The 19,888-nt window shown below is 49.6% G+C and overlaps 1 protein-coding gene across 5 annotated transcripts in view; it reads right to left on the bottom strand.

The window, feature by feature from the left end:
- Positions 1–16,950: 16,950 nt before the first annotated feature.
- Positions 16,951–19,888, bottom strand: part of Ror2 (receptor tyrosine kinase-like orphan receptor 2) — a 175,296-nt gene continuing 172,358 nt past the window's right edge. For 4 of the 5 annotated variants that reach the window (XM_063276345.1, XM_017600508.3, XM_063276346.1 and 1 more), the window contains one exon: positions 16,952–19,305. In XM_063276345.1, coding sequence (XP_063132415.1) covers positions 17,860–19,305 — 1,446 coding nt within the window. In that variant the 3' untranslated portion in view covers positions 16,952–17,859. Of the gene's footprint in view, positions 19,306–19,888 lie in introns of all 5 variants that reach the window. The other variant, NM_001107339.1, reaches the window with a different exon arrangement.

The following is a 19,888-nucleotide window of genomic DNA, read 5'->3' as shown; positions in this document are numbered from 1 at the left end:
ACATTGATAACTGTGACTCCCAGTGAGCACACAAGCCCAGTTGTCTCTGAGTGGGTGTAAATGGTTTCCCAACTTAAGCCTTGCTTTCTCTGAGTCTTTATTTCTAGGCCCAAGAACTGAGCCCGACTTGAATAAACTAGAGCTTCTCTGTGGGACACGGTGGGTCCATTCTATACGTTGGGCCGGTCTGTTGTCTGTTTACCGATTGCTTTTAATCTCTCTCTAGTAACCATCATGCCACCTACAAAGAGGAATAGGGTTTTTTTTTTTTTAAGAATTATTTATTTATTGTATGTGAGTACATTGTCGCTATCTTCAGACACACCAGAAGAGGGCATCAGATCTCATTACAGATGGTTGCGAGCCACCATGTGGTTGTGGGGAATTGAACTCAGGACCTCTGGAAGAGCAGTCAGTGCTCTTAACCACTGAGCCATCTCTCCAGCTTTGATTTTTTTTTTCTTCTTCTTGATGGCCGAAGGATCTTTCTTTTCTACACCACCAAAGAAAGTCTGAAACTCTGACAGTGTGTTGACGACAGCAGGAGAGGGGGCCTTGGCTCACCCCTTCTTACTCCTCCCTCTTATTCCCCACCCCCAAACACAGAACTCAGCTGTTAGGCAAGCGCTCTACCACTGAGCTAAATCCCCAACCCGGAACCTGCATAGCTAGAACCTGGGTGTGATGCCTATTCCATTTTATATATTGAAGGACTCTGTTCTCTAACAATCTCATTAAGAATATTTGCCTCTTCAGTAGATATGCTTGTGTGTGTACAGTCTGGTGTGTACAACGTGTCTGTGTGTGTGTGTGTGTGTGTGTGTGTGTGTGTGTGTGTTTTTTTTCAGGGATGCAGATGCAGTACTCGTGCACCATGGCACCTATGGCAGCTCTGTCCTGGCCTGCAGGTTTATCCTACCAGTGTGTCATTGTCATTCAGATTCCAGGAAGAAGCGTCTGTAAAAGATAAAATCCCACTTATCTCTTTGCTGCTTGTTTCTATTAATCCAAAAATGGCCAAGAAAGGTCTCTGTAAAATTTCAATTCCTTTAAATTTGCCAAAGGGTGGGGGGGCTGTGAAGACGGCTGGCTCAGTGGTTAAGAACACTGACTCTTTTCCACTCTTGGAGAAGATTTGAGGTTCAGTCCCAGGACCCACAGTAGGTGGCTTGAAACCATCTAACTCCAGTTAGGGATCTGATGCCTCTGGTCTCTGTGGGGCACCTGCATTCATGACCACAGACACATGAATGCGCAGTGGGGAGGGGCAGGGGAAGGAGGATAGGGAGGGGGAGGAGGGGGAAGGGAAGGAGGATAGGGAGGGGAAGGAGGAGAGGGAGAGGAGGGGAAGGAAGGAGGATAGGGAGGGGAAGGAGGAGAGGGAGAGGAGGGGAAGGAAGGAGGATAGGGAGGGGAAGGAAGGTGGGGAGGGGAAGGGAGAAGGAGGGAGAGGGAGAGGGAGAGGGAGAATTTAAAATGTCAGTGTCCTGCTGCCCAGGGTGGGGGTGGGGTGTGCTGGGCAAGTGTCAGGTGGCCCCTAATGGACACTGGCAGTGAATTCTTTTGTCTTCTCTATTTTTCTGCCTGACACTCACTCTTTCATTTACAGAGAGGAAGGTCAAAGCCTCCGACTGTAAACTTAAGAATTACCTATTTGTCCTTTCCGTATTTTTTTAACACTGGCATTTCTCTTATTGCTTGACATTTGCATGAGAAAAAGTCCTGTTGGTAAAGCATTGTGTAATCACTGACGAGCAGACTTTCACTGTACACGAAACAGACGACATTCTCAAATTGAGAAACTATTTACGAAAAGGCACATAAAAGTTTCACGCGATGTGATTTCAAATATGGTTTTTATCTGTAGTTTCGAATCATTAAAAAGTGCTTCAGATGCACCACTGGGGAGTTGATCTTTATAAACAGTGATGGGCTGATGCGGGTTAAAACTGAAACACTATCTGTGTGGAATTAGAAAGCTAACACCCATGACATTCAAGCTTACATGAATCCCTTTGCAATTCCCACTCAGGTAGCTACTTTAATCTAAAATACACCTATTCTGAAACCATCAAAAGTCTATTGAATTCAAGTTATGCATGTTGGGGAATGGATCTCTGAGACCTGAATGTGAGTGGGCTGGACCACTGCTAATCCATGCGGAAGCCTTCTCTTCTGCACATTGCCTATGAACACTTCCAGAGGCTGGGCAGTCAGCACCTTCAGCGACACCCTGTCCTTTCCTCGTGTCTAGGTCGGTGGTCCAGGGTTCTATAAGCAAGCTAAGCAAACTGGGAAACAAACCAGTAAGCAGCACCCTCCATGGCCTCTGCATCAGCTCCTGCCTCCAGGTTCCTGCCCTGCTTGAGTTCCTGTCCCGACTTCCCCCCAATGATCTGGAAGTGTAGAGCAAATAGACTCTTTCCTTCCCAACTTGCTTTTGGGCTATGGTATTTCATCGAAACAATAAAACCTTGACTAAGACGCAGACTGAACATACTGGAGCTTCCTGGTGGCAGGGAGTGTCAAGTGTTTGCATTTCAGTGACATCAATCCAGCAACTCACTCGACAGAGAATTACTCATGTTAAGCGTCTTGGGAGCAATGCTTTCTTTCCGCTTGCTCCTCCTGCGAGGGCGTGACAGCAGGGAAGAGGAGCGGGTGGTTGCGTTAAACTCACAGTCATGACTGGGATGGCAGAAAGAACATTTTTGGCTAGAGGCCAGGAGGGAGACTTCCTGGTCTGGAGAGCCGTTTTTAGTCGAGAGAATATGACGCAAGTTCTCAAAATTGGGAAAGGAAGGCTCATTTGTGGAGACGTGTGACTGACTTCCAGACTTAATGGAAAGTGCTTTTAAAAGAGCAAGCATCCCTGTCTCCCCAGTATCGAAATGCTGTGGGTGAGGCCTCCTCAAGCCCAACTCACCCACATGGTGTGGTCCATCTCGGGAACAGCAAGAGAGCCTATGTCTGGGGGTTGGGTCACACTTCGTTTCCCATGTGCCAGTAGCACGGCCTGGCATAACAATGTAGCAAATCCACTTCTTTTCATTGGCATGTAAGCTCTCCTGGGAGCCTTCCTGCTATCTTTACTAGAAACCTGAAGGGAGCTGGCTGGTCAGATGCCAAGGCACCCCCGTGGTTCAATTACACACAGGCAGTGACACTGTCTGTCCTCTAGAAGAGGACACAGTCTTGTAGGCACTTACTGATGGACCTAGTTAGGTGAATTCCGTGGCGGTGATCCCCAGAGCTTCAAGAGAAAATGAATTTGCTCCTTCGCCTTAAAATTCCTTCCCAGTGACATTTGGACAAAAACATTACACTTGAATAGGATAGCACGGGTTAGATCGAGTCCCTCTCTCCCCTGGTCCCAACCCTGCCCTGCTCATTTACTGTGGTTGTAATGTCTGATATCTCAGAAGTGACTGGGTTAGCAGTTAAGGGGCTCTTCCAAGGTAGTGGACTAAAAATGAGGTTCCCAGAAAGAGCCCAGATTCTGTGATTGATTAGACAAAAATCTGGATACAGAGAGGCTAACTGGGGAAAGGCACATCTACAAGCCAAGGAACAGGCCTCAAACTCCCAACACCCAGAGTAGAGAGATTCCATGCCTGGAGTCAGTCATCCAGTCTGGAGTGCCCTGTCACAGCACACCAAGCTGACTAATGCCGGGAGTTCGCCAGTGACGCAGTTGCAGAAAAAAAATGATTTTTTAAAAATACATCTAAGTTGACAGACAGAAGAAAATAGAAGTGAGTCATTTCTCCGCTAAGGTAGCATCGGTTTGGAGAGATGGCTCAGTTGGCAAGTACGAGGACCCAAGTTCAGATAGAAGCTGGATGTAGTGACAGTGTCTGAAATGCAGTGTAGGACGATCACAGGGCAGAGACAGGAAATCCCTGGAGCTCACTGGTCAACAAGCCTAGCTGAATCCAGGAACACCAACTTCAGTGAAAGACCCTTTCTTACAAAAACAAGGTGAAGACAAGAGCAGAAGATACCCTAATTGACCTCTGGCCATCCCACATATGTACACATGCACATACGTGTGTGTACACATGCATATACACACATGTATGCGCACCTACCACCAACAGACACACATATATATCCCCACAGAACCACATACTTTTGTGGTTTCCCCTGAGTTATCTGTATTTTGATGCTAATTCCACTGCCCCAAGGACAGCTGCCTAGTCACATACTCAGGAATCAGGTGACTTCACCAGAACCTTCTCCCCATTGAATTTGTAAAGTACAGTTGAGGGGCAGGTACAAGATAGAAGGAGGCCTGTCATTGGAGGAGAAGGAAGGATGGGCGGGAGAGAAGTTTGAAGGAAGAGGAGAGAGAGGAGACAGCGGAGGAGAGGGTGAGAAGCCATGGCAGGTGATGTTAAGGTTCTGCTCTGTGTATTTTACAGGTTGTTATTAATGTTCCTAGGGATGCATGGTACCGGGCTTTGTATGTTTAAGTGGGCAATTATATCTTACCAATTGGGTTAAAGATTATTGTGTTGTGTGTCCTTTTATGTGGGGGTTTGAGTGTAGGAAAGTGCGGCTGGGATGTGTTTCTGCCAAGATATCTAGCAGATACCTTGGGCACCGCAGTACAGGACCCAGCGAGGTAAAAGGCAACTCTACTTTTTATTTTTATATTTTTACAACAACAATGTACATAACACACATACACGTTTAATCAAACATCGCATCTTCCCGGGGGTTTTTACGAACAACATAAACAGCTGGGACCTTTCCATTCCCCGTTTTGGACAATGTTGCTGCTTTGGCATGGAGGACCTGATACAAACCCAGACCTCTGTTCTACTTCTGGTTGTTTCTGGCCCCGTGGCACCATCTATCAGTAGCCTGCCTATAAGAATCCAGGCAATCCAGGCAATACTGTGTTGCAGTATTGAGAATGGCCGCCTGACTCATTGAAATATACGCACATCAAAGTACTCGGTGAGAGTTGGGTGCAGCTGGGAGACTGCTCACCGAGCGAGCACAAAGCCCTGGCTCTGATGCCCAGCACTGTGGAAATAGGGCATGGTGGTGCGCACCCCCAATGCCAGCTTTTGGGAGGTAGAGGCAGGTGGCTCAGAGATTGAAGGTCTATCCCTGGCTACAGAGTGAGTTCCAAGCCAGCCTGGAACATATGAGGATCCTGTCTCCAAAAACAATTTTTAAGTTATAAAAGCATAAATTGGTAAATAATTGAACTATTACATGTAAGACTCTATATGTGCATCTGGAAACTCGGGAAAAAAAAAAGCACGTCTCTACGTGTAATCTCCTACTCTTAGCAAGCCTAATGAGGCCAGAAAGATCCTGTGTGACAGAAACGGAAGGGAATGTGGTCCACATAGCCCGCAGGTTACATCAGAAAGGTTACACCTCAAATTTTAATCCATCAACATCTGTTCAATAAATGCTTTCTAAATACGGACTGGTAAGAGGCCCTCCCTTTACATGCTAAGGGGGTACAGTGGGACAGAGCATCTGATGGTTGGAACACCAGGCCCTGACTCTAGACAAGTCATGGTTAGAAGTCATCAGAGGCATAAGTTATTTAGCTAACTAGGGCTTAACAGTATCAGTGTTATTTAGACCGTGCGGTAACCAAGTTATAAATAACCCACGGTCTCACTTGAGAGTCATTTCAAACAGAAAGGAAAAATAGTGGCCTGAATACTTGACAGAAATTCCACAGTCAGAGGCCACTAACTGCGTGCTAGACAAGCCAGTCACAAAACGCCTGCCTGTTTATGTCTTCGTCATACAAACGACAGCTTGTGATTTTGTAACCATCGGGGTCAGCACAATTCAGTTTGCAGTGTTTGTCTCCTTCGGTAGTCTGCTTTGACCCCGGTTCGCCTCTGGCAAGCACATGGATTTAATGAAAAAGAGACCCTTGGTCCCTTGTTATTTCTTAATTTCCTAGGAATGACTAATTAGGTTCAGAGATATCTGTTGAGTGTGTGTGTGTGTGTGTGTGTGTGTGTGTGTGTGTGTGTGTGTGTGTGTAGTGAGCTAGACATCTTAGTAGCTCAGGTTTCCTGGATCAGATGATTAGGAAAGCCACCCCCTCAGCCTTACAGGAAACTCTTGGGTTTCCCCTACTGGTCCCCCTTGCTACAGACTCCTACAGATACAAGAGTTTAAAATCTCCCCCTGCTGGCCTCTCTGTGAAATCCAACAGCTCAAATCCTGTTCACTTAAGCGTCAGATCACATCTGGACTGTGGTAAGTTCCTTCCGTTGCTGTGACAAATGCCCCAGATGGACCAAAATAGAAGAACTGCTTAGTTTGGCTCATGGTTTCCGAGGCTTCTGTCATGGTTGGCTCAGTCATTTGCAAGGGCCACAGTGACCAGCACATTGGGAGTGTGCGGTAGAACATAGCTGCTCGTCAGGAAATAAACCAGGGTGGGGACACGGACCCAATAGCCTGCAGCCTCCCTCTGTGTTGTACCTCCTTCGTTTGGACCACCTCTTCATTGTAGCAGTAACCTCCATCTCTATCAGCAAGTTAACCTGTCCATTAGATCAGAGTCCCCCCAGGACACAGTCACCTCCTAGTGTTCACCTCTGGACACTGCTGCTGTGGGGGATTCAAGAGTTCAGCACATGAGCATTGGGGTTGGGTGGGGTTTAGGTCTCAGAGCATCATGCCATTTCAATGGATGTTTTCTGGTGGCGGCCCTCTAAAATGACAGACGTAAGTAACAGAAGGGACACCTTCTGGGGGCTCCTCCCACACACTCTCAGGGATATGTCGCTACCTGCCCCTACCATTCCACCTCCAAACCTCCACAGGAGACATGACTATAGGCAGGGCTATCCATACCTGTGATGCCTCGGGTCACAGGAGGACGCCAGAGCATGGCTGCTGCTTTTTGTTTAGTTTGCTCTTATGGATGACAAAAGGGTGAGAGGTATTAGCAGCAGAGGATTAGCACAGGGACTCCTGCTCTCTGTTCTTTCGGGGTTTCCTATAGGCTCCAGGGCTGGCCTCGGCATAACTCTGGTGGTGGTGGCCTCTACACCGCTGGCTGCTTTTTTTTTTTTTAACTCACTTTGCTAGCCTGTACATGTAAGTACTGTTTACTGCCCATACCCTCCCTATTGTCCCTTACCCCTCCCAGCTGTCCCCTCTGTTGACCTGGAGAGTTTCACATCTCCGTTCTACTGTGACTAGCATTGCGGAGGACACTGTGTACTGTTATCTCTGTGGTACTGCCTTCCTGTTTCTCTAGAAGAGCTCTCTGGGCCCTGTTTCTGCCTCTTATGACGGGCACAATCTTCCCTCCCGCATGAGGATGCTGTCAGTCTTATATGGTTAGCAGGTACACATTCCGGCCCTGCATTGGATCTTGTCTGTTGACCTTCACACACCAAGTCGCTGGTCAGCCTTTTGTTTCCTTTTTGGCACTTTTCTTCATTCTAAATCCACAGGCGAAGAATCTGACTCAAAAGAAGTCACCCGGGTGAATGGTGAGAACTAAGGACGCTGGGTGTAAACACAGCCCGACAATGATGAGGACTCTAGCGCCACCTGCTGCCCACTCATGTCCTCGCAGAGGTTTGGAGAAGCCAACTTCTGGTTCCACTGACCCGCAGAAAATGACTCTTTGAAGAGATCAGTGTGACTAGGACAGAATTTGTCCTCTTACTCAATACAAGTAAATATGTATATGTTCATATGTATATTTTAGCGATGATATAGTTTGCCATGATATATGTGTTTATACAAATGTATGTAAGCGTTTGTGTTTTGTGTTGGGAGGGTCTGCCTCTCCATCCTACCCAATAAACTCTAATTCTTAAAGCATGGCTCCTTTTGCTGTCTGAGTGGGTCTTCCAGGAAGTTCGATTCTTTTTCTGTCCAATGGATTGAACTCAGAAGTACCCTTAGCTGGCCACTGCTTGCCCAAGACTCCTCCAACAGTTGGCCATTCCCAGTCTCAGTATCCCTGCCTCTGTTGGGATAGCGAATGGGAATCCTGCACTTGAGGGATATACAGGAGTATGGGATCACTCAGGGGGACAAGCACGTCCTCCTCCGGAGTGAGATCCTCCAGGAGGGATTGCTGGGTAGGATCCAAGGACAGGGCTAAGGATGCTGTCTCCGTGGGTTAAGATGTCTACAAGCACCAGTACCCACATAGAAGTTTGATGACCTGCGGAACTTTGGGGTCAGGGCACAGAGCAGACACTGGGCTCCTCTGCTGGTTACTGGGTCAGCCTTTACTATGGAAGGTAGCAGAGGTAGGGGCTGGCTAGATCTGACATGAAGTACCAGGATGTAAGGCACAGGAGAACATCTTCTTTGAGTGGGTCTGAGCAGGACCAGTGGAAGCCGCATGTTTGGCCAATCAGAGCTGTTCATTTTAAGCCAATCAGCCAAAGAATCTTGGGCTTTGGACCAACCAATCACAGCCTTGCTGGTGATCACGGTAGTCCATTAACTAGGGTGTGTGCTCCCCATTCCGGTCACTGGAGTTCACGATTGCAGAGAGTGGTGGCACATGCCTTTAATCCCAGCACTTAGGAGGTAGAGGCATTCGGATCTCTGTGAGTTCGAGGCCAAACTTGTCTACAGAGTGTGTTCCAGGACAGCCAAGGCTACACACAGAAAAACACTGTCTTGGGGGTGAGAGGGAAGAAGTGTCAAGCAATAGGAGGGGACATCTCAAAGTCAGCCTCTGGCTTCATTATTATCTTTCAAACTCAAAATATTCCGATTGAAAAGCATTCCCAAATCCCTCACTACTGCTGTGGTATTCATCCGATTTAACATATCCCCAAACTTTATTATATCCATTTAGAACTTATTTATTATAAGAAATGTAAGCCAGAAGCTGTAGAATTCCCCAGCTACCCCCTTCTAACCTCTCTTCCCTTCTTCTCCGTCCAGGGAAGGCAACTCTTAGGTGGGTGGGGCCAGTGGAGGGTTCATTCCTTTTGCTGTGTGAACGTGACCCTGTGACACTCTGGGTGTCTCATTTTTGTCTAACTCGTGTCTCGTGTCATGCGGCCCCGGTAAATGGCTTCCCCTGTCAACTTCGGCAGCAGCGATATTAATTCCAGCTCATTCATTTTAATGGCTGCAGTACAGACACTGCAACGGTAAGAATGAACTGGAAATTATCCGCCTGTTATCCGCCCAGGTTCTCGGCATTGTGCCAGTTATCCATCCATCATTCTTAAGCTCCGTTTAGGTGTCAGACCAAGCTCCGATGCCTTGTCAAGTAGAAGCCCCCACCGCAGTGAAGTGTGGACATCATGGCAGACGGAGCAGACGAGCAGACCAAGGTGATTTAACCAGAGCAGGGACAGCTTCACCTCCCGTTGAAGTGTCTCCCCTCGGAATTCTGGGAAGGGTTTCTGAACCGTAGTTGTTAAGCCGCTTCGGTGTGGACCAGGATCTCCTGGCTGTTAGCTGCAAGTCCAATCTTGCAGGTGTCTCAGGCACTGTTACTAGGCTCCGCCATTCCTGTTCTCGCATTTCCATCACCAGCTGGCAGTTTCACAACGACGGAGAGTTCACTCTCTGACAGTTACTGTGATAGATTGAACGAAAACGTCCCTGCCTTTACACTCGGCCTCCACTTGGTGGCGCTGCTTGGGAACGTTATTGCGGTGGTTTGAATGAGAATGCCCACCACCACCACCACCACCACCACCACCACCACCACCACCACCACCACCACCACCACCACCACCACAACCACCACCAGACTCATATATTTGAATGCTTGGTCCCTATTTGGTGGAACTGTTTTGGGAAGATTGGGAGGAGGTGTGTCACTGGGGGTGGGGTTGGAGGCTTCCAAAGCCCACACTAGGTCCAGACTTGCTTTCTCTCTGCCCCCCTACTACTGTGGATCAGGATATAAAGCTCTCAGCTCCTTACCCAACACCATCCCGGCCTGCCTGCCACCATGCTTCCTGCCCTGATGATCATGGACTAACCCTCTGAAACTATAACCAGGCCCCCCAATTAAGTGGGGTTTTTTTATAAGTTGGCTTTGTCGTGGTGACTTTTTACAGCAATATAAACTAAGCAAGAGAAACTACGAATAGTAACTAAGATAGCAAGCTAACCTTTAGGAGGTGGAGCAACTAAGAGTAGGCTTTGGGCCAGTTATGGTGGCACATACCGATAGGATTTGCTGAAGGCAGAGTCAGGAGGATCACAAGTTCGAGGCCAACCTAGGCTATACATTTTTGGGGAAAAAAAAAAGGTTGACTTTGGGAGTTTATGATCTGTCCCCACTTCTTGTTTGCCCTAGAAATGTGTTCTCTCAGCTTCTGGCTCCAGCTGCCTGCTGCCATGCTTCCCCCCGAGATCATTAACTAGCACTCTGGAATGGTAAGTCCAAATAAATTCTTTCTTATAAGCTTTTGTGATGATGTATTTTTAAGTGTGTGTGTGCGTGCGTGCATGTGTGCGTGCGCACATGAGTGCTTGTTGCCCTCAGAAGAGGGCGTCTGATCCCTTGGAGCTGGAGTTATGGGTAGTTCTGAGGCAGTGAGCTGCCTGGCACGGGTGCTGGGAATTGAACTCAGGTCCTCTGAAAGAGCAGCGAGCGCTAACCACTGAGCCATCTCCCCAGGCCCCCTCAATGTTCTTTTAAGAGGCTGGTTTTCACTTCGAGGATGGTCACTCGTGTTCTAAAAGGCGATTGCGAGTGCCAGCGAGGATGTGAAGAGCTGCTGTTCGTGTCTATGGGGAAGTAGTGTGAATGTTTCTGACAAGGATCAGCCCTTTGTATGTGGCTCGGCAGCTCCTTGACTAGGATGTCTACCTGAGAGACATTTCCTACACAAAGTTGGCAGGCATTGGTTGGCTTGGACTTCTCCGTGAGGTCCAATGGACTCAACCCAAACTGATTCACCACTGAAGCTCATCAATGAGCCAGAACCCCTGGATTTAACCTACATTTCTACCATCTTCAGAAAGTGACTTGGGAAGGAAGGAAGCAAGCAATCCCTTTTCTTCCATTTCCAAAGCCTTCAATCTCCTTTCTGCCCAGGAAGCCAAATTCCTCTGCTTGGCTCATCAGAAGACTCTAATTTACACAATGCACTGTTGCCTACATGGAAGCGAAATACGGTGGGACTTTTATCCTCTGACAGATGGAAACGTACGCCCATCCGTGAACATGGTCAAGCATTCAGAGCAGCTTTACTTTTAGAAACATGTTTCTTTTCATGTGTGTGAGTGTTTTCCCTGCAAGTGCGTCTGTGTACTGTGTGCTTGCAGTACCTGCAGTGGTCAGAAGGGGGAGCTGTATCCCCTGGGACCAGAGCTGAGGATGGTTTCGAGCTCCTGAGCATTGAACCCCCGTCCTCTGGAAGATCAGCCAGCACTCTTAACCACTAAGCCATCTCTCTGGACCCAAACTAGAAAAACCCACTCACCTATGAAGACTGTCCACAGAGAGAACAGGGAGGTCCCTATGCACACAACAGAATACTATGTTACAACGAAAGGAGATTCTGATACTTGGCACCATGAACTGGTACCTTAGAGTCTCCTTATACTCCAGGCAACACTCTTGCTTCTATCAGCCTGCGCAACTCAGGACACTGGCAGAATCCTACGGTTCTGCATTCCTACTAGATCAGGCTGGCTTTCCTCCAGAGAGGAAGCCCCCGCATGCATGGCTTTGCAGTAAAGACCCCACCATGCTAAGGAGAGGACAGTGAAGTCAGGCATGGTGGCCTGCAATGCAATCCCAGCACTTGAGAAGTGGAGGCAGGAGGATGAAAAGTTGAAAGCTAGCCTACCTAAAACAGCAGTAAGACATAGAGAACAAGTCCCAAGACACATACGAGCCAACCCTAGCAAAGAAAACCTACATTAAACATGGGCGTTTGTTCACGGCCCATCAAGTGCTACAAGAATGTAGAGGGTTCTGCTGATAGCCATGTGCATATCCTGCAAGACTGCTCAGGACAGATATGGCAAACATGGGCACCGGACACATGCATGGACAGCCCGAGCCTCTCGGTAGGTAGACAGCTGTCCCTGTTCTAAAGTCTCTCTGTCCATGAGGTGCCCTTCCCTTTCCAGATGCCCTATTTCCATCTAGACCTGGAAGATAGCATACTGGGGGTGTCCAGTTGATCCTGATATACGTCAACTAAATGGTCACAGGGGACAGGCAGGACTGGGCTATCCTGGGAAAGGGATAAATACAGAGTTGGTATATTCTTATATTCCTTTTCATGGTAATACTTCCCATCAATTCTTCTCTGCTTTTTCCTTCCCATGAGCAGTGAGTCTTGTCCATGGCCAGGAGCTCTGACACCCTAAGGGGTTTGGGATTGTGGTGAGGGGAGGCAGGTACAGAGTCTCCTTAGCAACGGTGCTTCTGACAGCCACACAGAGAAGCCGACCAAGTGAGCAACTTACTGTTGCCTTCTGAGGTTTCAAAGAAACGATTATTTTTACCCAGTCCTTCTCTGGGTTCGCCAGATGTTCCTAGAGCCTTGTAATGCCCAAATGATTGCTTTAAATTTGTTTAATATTTCTAAATTTTCTCACTGAAGCCCAGCCCATGGGACGGTGGTAGAGCCAAGCCAGCCTGCTACTTTGGTCTGACTTCCTATGCAGTGACACTCAGTCCAAGATCCTGCGCCCTAGTCCATTTCATGCACTGGTGCCTCCGGGGGATATACCCTTGCAGTCAGGTTGAGTCCCATTGCAGGCTAGGGAAATAAATACCCTTCATATTCCCACAAGGTTGGGTGGCCTAGTCCACTGACAGCTCCCACTTTCACAATTAGGGGCAATCCCAGGACTGGCCTCACAGCCTCACTTATGTGTCTTTTGGAGGCAGGTACAGGTTAAGCAAAATGTTCATGGTAGCCATAAAGGGAAGCCATCTGAGTGAACAATGAGTTAAGCCAGGGAGAAGTCACCTCAACCCCAGACCCTGGCCACGGGCAAGGTTCACTACTCAGTGGGGGAAAAAAGGAAGAAAAGAATTAATGGGAAAGTTACTACAAGAAGAAATAAATATAAGAATACATCAACTATTTAGTTATTTGTGCCTAAAGAAACCCAGGAAGACCTCCCATATAAGGGTAGTTCTGATGCTGAGGTCCTGTTCCCCAATTGGTTCTTGATCTGTCAGTAAAGAAAGCCATAGGCCAATTGCTGGGCAGAAGGTGTAGGCGGGACTTCTGGGTCCCTGGAGGAAAAGGGAAATGCAAGGAAGGAGAGGGGGAGTTTTGCCATGCTTTGGACTGAGAAGAACCCAGCAGCCATGTGAGGTCTCAGGAGGAGCTGGGGCCTGTGGCTGCTACTACAGGCACATGGTCAGGGATGTTTATTGGGGGCTAGATGGGACTAGGAGTTTAGAGCAGGTGGGAGGTACAAAGCTAAGAGTATATTGATAAGGGGGTATTTTCCAGGTGGGAGATAGTAGTGCCCAGCAATTATGGCAAGAAGGCAAGTTGAAAATGAACAACTGTGGGAGTCTTTTATCCACAGAGTCAAGGGAAGCTGGGGGTGGTAGGGGTGGTAGGACAGGCGATCCCAGAGCAAAGGTGGGTAGCACTAAAGATACATGACAACACCCCACCCCCACCCCCCATGTAACAGGGTACAAGTTAATAAAAAGTATGGAGGGAAATGTGAGAGGCAATGCTCTATCCCATCTTTGGATGCCAGAAACTCACATGTGGCTCAGCGATTAAGGAAGTTGAGCTCCGCTGAAGAAATGCTGTAGCATTCAGATACTAATGGCTGGAATTGTGAGGTCTGGGAATGAGGTTTGGGTTGCTTGTGGGCAGTGTCATGGAATGCTAAACGTAGACATTTCTCCCCAAGCAAAGCATTACTATTTCCATCCCAGCGTCCCTCACAGGGGACCCATTCACTAACTTCAGACACTCAAGTCTGCGGGCGCCCCTGTGGGAGCTGATGATAGGAGGAAGTTGGCGGGCTGGGGGCAGGCCTTAGGGGGCACACACTGTCTAGCTGTGGCTGCAAGCACAGACACCTCAGTGGAGCTCACTGGCCTTGACAGCACCTGCACACCCATTTAAAAATTCAACTTGAAATATTATTTTTTGAGAAGGTGGTTCCAGGGTGGCTTCAAAGGCCAGGGTTCCAGACAATCTTTTCACCACAACTTCCTTCTCACTATCTGGCTTCAGAGGGATTTTAGGGATGTTAAACGTGAGTTCTTATTCACACTCAGGAGGAACAGATACTTTTTATAAGGTCTGTTTGAGACGCAGTTGTAAACCTACAAACTGTCCCCAACGCCGCCAGCACTGAGGCGTTCAGCGAGCCATTTCCAAAGTGAGACAGAGACACTGTTTCAGAGGGATCAAGAGATGGCCCCCAGATAGGTAACAGCCTCCTGGACTGTGGCCACGGCCTTACGTCAGAACAGAAAAAGACAGCCAGTGCAATAGGATGGCTTCTTCAGAAATGTAGGGCATCTGAGAAGTACTCATGGCTTGGTAGGGCTCACTTGGAATTCAGTTCTATGAAGATGCTATTCTGTCGTTGTGAAAGCAAAGCTCTTGTGGGCACAAACACAGATGGAACACGTTCGTATGCACGCACACACACACGCTCGCACACCATGGCACTGTCCTGAACTGACTCACCCATCTGTATAGCCCATGGTTCTAGAACATTCCAACTAAACCGTTATTTCTCAGCCACAGAAACTTTCAAAGGTAGCTTGCTCTCCTCAAGGTTTAATCATAAACCCCCCGAGTTTATGATTAGAACGAGGGGGAAATGAACCACTTATATTTAGCCTTCATGAAACCCCTCAACTACATCTCCCCCACTGAAACAGAAATACCCACCAACGTTTCTGTAGAACTTCTGCTTCCAGGTCCCCGAGGTACTGGCAGTGACAACCGTTAGTACCTGGTGGCCAGTCACGGTCAGCTGAAGTGGCTTCCCTGCTTAGGGAGACGCGTGAAAAGCCATTTCCCATTTTCACCTCGGGTGTCCGCAGAACAGTTAAACCACCAGGTGTACAAGTTAGACATGAGGCCAAGTTCCTCTTTCAGGAGCTGTCATTGTCTTCCTAAAGTCTACTCTATACCCTTCCTACCCATTCTAGACATCCTGATCACGCTGGCTCCTCACCCCCATCAGTTAATCGGTCCCTGAGGGAAGCATTTGTTCCGACATCGGGACACACGTTATAGTTCACCGTGCATGGTGGACTTAAGCAGTACTATTCTAGGACAGCAGAGTGAGCCGGAGACAGGGTTGGGGTCAGGACTTTCCATTCCAGGAAGGGCACCTCGGGCTCTCCTGCCTCCCCATGCCCATCTCCCATGGGCAGGCCACCAAAGAACTCCCTGGGCTTCTCTGGAGCACAGCATGAGACCCTTATTCTAGAGGGGACCACTCTGTACCTGGAGAAATGGATATGCTTGTCTTGGAATAACAGAATCGGAACGGGAAGGGCTTGCCGACCCCAGCCTCCCTCGGGAAGGCCACACACCCCTGCCAAAACAAAGCCAAAACCCCTGCTGGTCTTTCATTTGTGAAGGTTCTCGTGTGACAACCCACTTCTAAGCAAGTAGCCCTGAGGTTCCTCTATTTACAGTTCTGGCTTCTGTCATGATGGCCTCAGCCATGACCTCTGCACTTGTTATGTCTTGCTTAGTCAAGAGACTGGAAAGTTGGGACCACAGGAGGAGCCCGGTGAGGTCTCCTATGACCTAGCATGAGGCACCACATCACCTCAGGGGACTTGCTATTATAAGGTGTTTTCTAAGACAGTTCTTTCCCCTACAAGTGGCCAGACGATTTTGGGGGGCTCTGTGGGGCTCATGATGTCAATTCATTCAAGGTCAAGTCTGAATTTACAGAGTGAAGGAAACTGGAGGAACGGGCAACAGGCCCTGGAAATGAGTCCAAGAGGCCCCAGTGGGTCTCCGCATGCAACTCCTTGAGCAACACCAACAGCATCCCTAACTCTTGTTGGATCGACATTCTGGGCCAACAGCTAGTCAGACTGGGTGCATGGAGGCCAAAGACAGCGTCCACACAGCTCTCTGAAGAGAGTGGGCTGTGGGTAAGGGACAGGAGCAAAGGCATGTTCCCAGGCCTCTTCAGAGCAAAGGTCCCTTGGCTGGGGCACAGGGATTGTTTGGTGTGTCTGTCTCCAGGATCCAGCCCAGGCTGGCAAAGCAGGGGTGGGGACAGCCTCCGGCAGTGAAGAAATCTCTCCCCCTCTCTTAACCCAGCCCGTGACTTACCCTTCACTAGAGCCCTGCAAGTGATGCTCTAGGTTGAAGAACTTCCAGAGGTGTCAGACTAGAAACCCAAGGCCATCCTCACATCACCTGAAATGAATCCTCGCTTGCGGCTATAACAGAAAAGCAGCGGGAGGGAAGGAGAACAGATTCCTGGGGGTCAGGATCGGGTGGCCAAGAGAGGGCTGGATTCAATCTGTGTGTATTCCAAACACGGGTGGACATGTCACACCGAACCCCGGAAATACATACAACTAACATGCCAACCTAAGAGAGAGCGAGTGGCTATAAAGATAAACCATGTGTGGTGTGCAGGAGAGGGGAGGGAGGGACTGGTTGACTTTTTTAAGCAGCGGAAGTTGGCTCAGCAGGCTGTGCTACTTTGCCACCAAGCCTGAGTTTAATCCCTAGGGCCTGCGTTGTAAAAAATAACTGAACTCCACTCACACATACATGATACATGGTATACACACACGTGCATGCATAAGTATACGCACACACTCATGCACACACACACAATACACACATATGTACACACACATGCACACCCATGCACATGTGTACACACACATACGCACCCACACTCATTCATGCACACATGCAAACACATGCACACATACACACATCTGTGCACATACACACACACACACTCACACTCACACACTCACACACAAAGCGCATCCGGAGATAATACACATGATTAAATTACTAACTCATTATTTAGGATCAAAATACTTCCACGAAAATGGCACACAGAAAACCATATAAATTACATTTAAGGTCTGCACAGGATTCTTAAAAAAAAAAAATTAACAACACTGATTTTTTTTTTTTTTTGTACAACGTTGCTTCCTTTTGGACATTCTAAACCCAGGAAACATTCCCCCCCCACCCTTGAATTACATACGCAGTAATCATTAAAACCCTTCACAAAATACAAGGTCGTGCTGGTTTTCGTAAAGGCACTTTCCCCCCCTTTAATACAAGGCACTCCCAACTGTTCAGAAGCTCCCCTGTCCTTCGGACCCCAGCAGGTGGCAGCATCCTGCTTCTGCTGGCCTTTGGCTGTTCAAACGAACAAGTTCTGCAGCCGGCCACAGAGAGAACAGCTCTCTCTCCGTCCTCAGCCAGCAGGAGGCTCGCTCAGCATCTACACCCCAAGGCGCCTCTCTGCTACCCTTCACAGCCCTGTTTCTACCCCAGTTTCTGAATCTTCCGCCCAGAAAACAGGGAGCGAAGATGTAGCCTGTCTCTTTGCACAGCATCTTTAGCTCACTACCCATCTACCATGAGGATGAAGCAGACAGAGGTGGGGGTCTCCCCGTCCCGTTTCTGAGGTGGTCATGCTGCAGGGACCCTGCCCGGGGTCCCTAGCTGAGATGGCCTCCAGCCGAACCGGGGCTGCAGAGACAGCTCTATGGGCACAGGGTGCAGGAGATAGTGTAAGATCTCTCACAGTCTCAAGTGGGTAGGCTCAAACCAGCCTGCCAGTCCCTGGGCTCTGGTGATGGACCCCTCTTGGGGATTTCTCAGAGCCATTTTGAGGTCCCCACTGGCCACATCAGGAACTTTCCGCCCCAGTGCTCCAGGCCCCGAATACTGCTCAGGCTTCAAGGTGGACATGGGCCTCGTTCACCTGGAGCGTGTCACTGTCTCCCAGGAGCTCAGTCTCTGGGACAGAACCTTCCTCCTCCTCCTCCGCTTCCTGCACAGGGCTCTGGGCCACGTCTTCTGGCATGTTTTGTACATCCTCAGTGCCCTCCGAGAGGAGGGCTGCCCTGTCCGCCACAGATGTGTTAGAGGGTGCCGTGGTGACATAGCCAGTGCTGGTGGAGCCGCTGCCACTGTGGTGTGAGCTGGGCTTGGGGACCATCTGAGGGGGCACCTGCTGTGGGGCCATCTGCATGGGGATTTGGACCGGGTAGAAGTTGGGCAGGTAGGCCCCATATGCCGGTACTGGCTGGTAGCCATTAACTGGGATGTAGAGCTGTGCCGGGGGCACCAAGGGTCTGATCTGACCCTTCATGGGGATGAACTGAGGCTGTGGGAAGGGCTGGGCCTTCTGCTTAGGTGCCATATAGCGGGCATTGCTCACATTGCTAACAGGGCTGGTGCTCAGGGAGCTGGTCTGTGTGGTGTTGCTGGCTCCTGAGGTCTGGGCCGAGCTATTGTAGTTGGACAGGTTGCCCCAGGATCGGAGCCGGCCGTGGATGTCCTTAAAGCGGGGCCTCCCGCTAGGAAACTCGTTCCAGCATTCGATCATGAGGGCGTAGACCCAGGCGGGGCAGTCATCCGGGCAGGGCAGTACCTGCCGGCTACGGATCATCTCCACCACGTCCTGGTTGGAGTAGCCACAGTAGGGCTGCAGGCCGTAGCTGAAGACCTCCCAGAGGACCACACCATAGGACCAGATGTCGGAGTCAATGGAGAACTTTCCGTACATGACGGCCTCGGGGGACATCCAGCGGATGGGAAGCAGCGAGTTGCCCATGAGTTTGTAGTAATCGGCGGAGTACACCTCTCGGAAGAGGCCCAAGTCTGAGATCCTCACGTTCAGCTTGTCATACACCAGCACATTACGGGTGGCCAGGTCCTTATGGACCACGTGGTGGCTGGACAGGAACTCCATCCCCGCGGCGATCTGCGCCACCACGTGAACGAAGTCCGGGGGCTCCAGGGCTGACTTCACCGTGCGGTCATCGTCAGTGCTGCCCACGTCCGAGTGCGGTGAGCGCATGACCAGGAACTCGTGGAGGTCGCCGTGGCAGCAGTAACTGAAGACCATGCTCAGGGGTTGGTCTTTGGTCACCACACCTAGTAGACAGACGATGTTGGGGTGCTGTAGCCGTGCCCGGAGCATGGCCTCTTGCCGGAACTCCTCCCGCAGGGGCCCCTCAGCCTTGTCTTTCAACGTCTTGATGGCCACCACCTGGGTTGGTTCTCCTGGGGCGGGCCCGAACAGGTGGCCTTTGTAGACCTTGCCAAACCGGTCCTCCCCAAGCTCCTCCATGAACCTCACCGTGGACAAGCTGATCTCTTTAAGTTTGGCCTGCCAAGAGGAAAAAATGTCAAATACAATGGTCAATCAAGTACCAAAGTGGAGTGGCTGGGTTCTCCGTCACTGGCAAGGCCTTGCTGGTCCTGTCTGTACTGGGCTCGGCCTGCCTGGCAGCCCTTCTAACACCTAACGCTGTGAAGCTACCCCCATCTAGAACCCTCCATAATTAACACAGCGACATGTTAGCTCTCTCCAAAATGTGAGCACACCTCTGTGTCCCCACTAACGCCTTATGCCCACACAGGCCTACATCTATTCAGGAACCGGTTTTCTAAAATCACCCAGGGACCCTACAGAGGGGTCCGCTCCCCATCACAGCAGGATGCTCTGTTTTTCCCAGGGGTCACCCTTAATGTTCTGCCTGTTGGAATGTGGTCAGAGCCTAGCACCACGTTCTACGGAGCCTGCCTCCGAGTCAGTGTGAGGCTTTCCTTTGCACTAGACAACCAGTTTGACGTTCTTTGGATGCAAGTGACACCCAGTGACATGAGTCCTGCCTGCTCCTTCTAGATGGACCATCTGCAGTCTCTAAGCCACTCCTCAAAAGCCAATCCCACCCCACAGCAAACAGCTG

This window comes from Rattus norvegicus, chromosome 17 (assembly GCF_036323735.1).
Source record: "Rattus norvegicus strain BN/NHsdMcwi chromosome 17, GRCr8, whole genome shotgun sequence".
NCBI lineage: Eukaryota > Metazoa > Chordata > Mammalia > Rodentia > Muridae > Rattus > Rattus norvegicus.
Note: the sequence above shows the minus strand (reverse complement) of the source record. Positions and strands in the feature narration are given on the sequence as shown.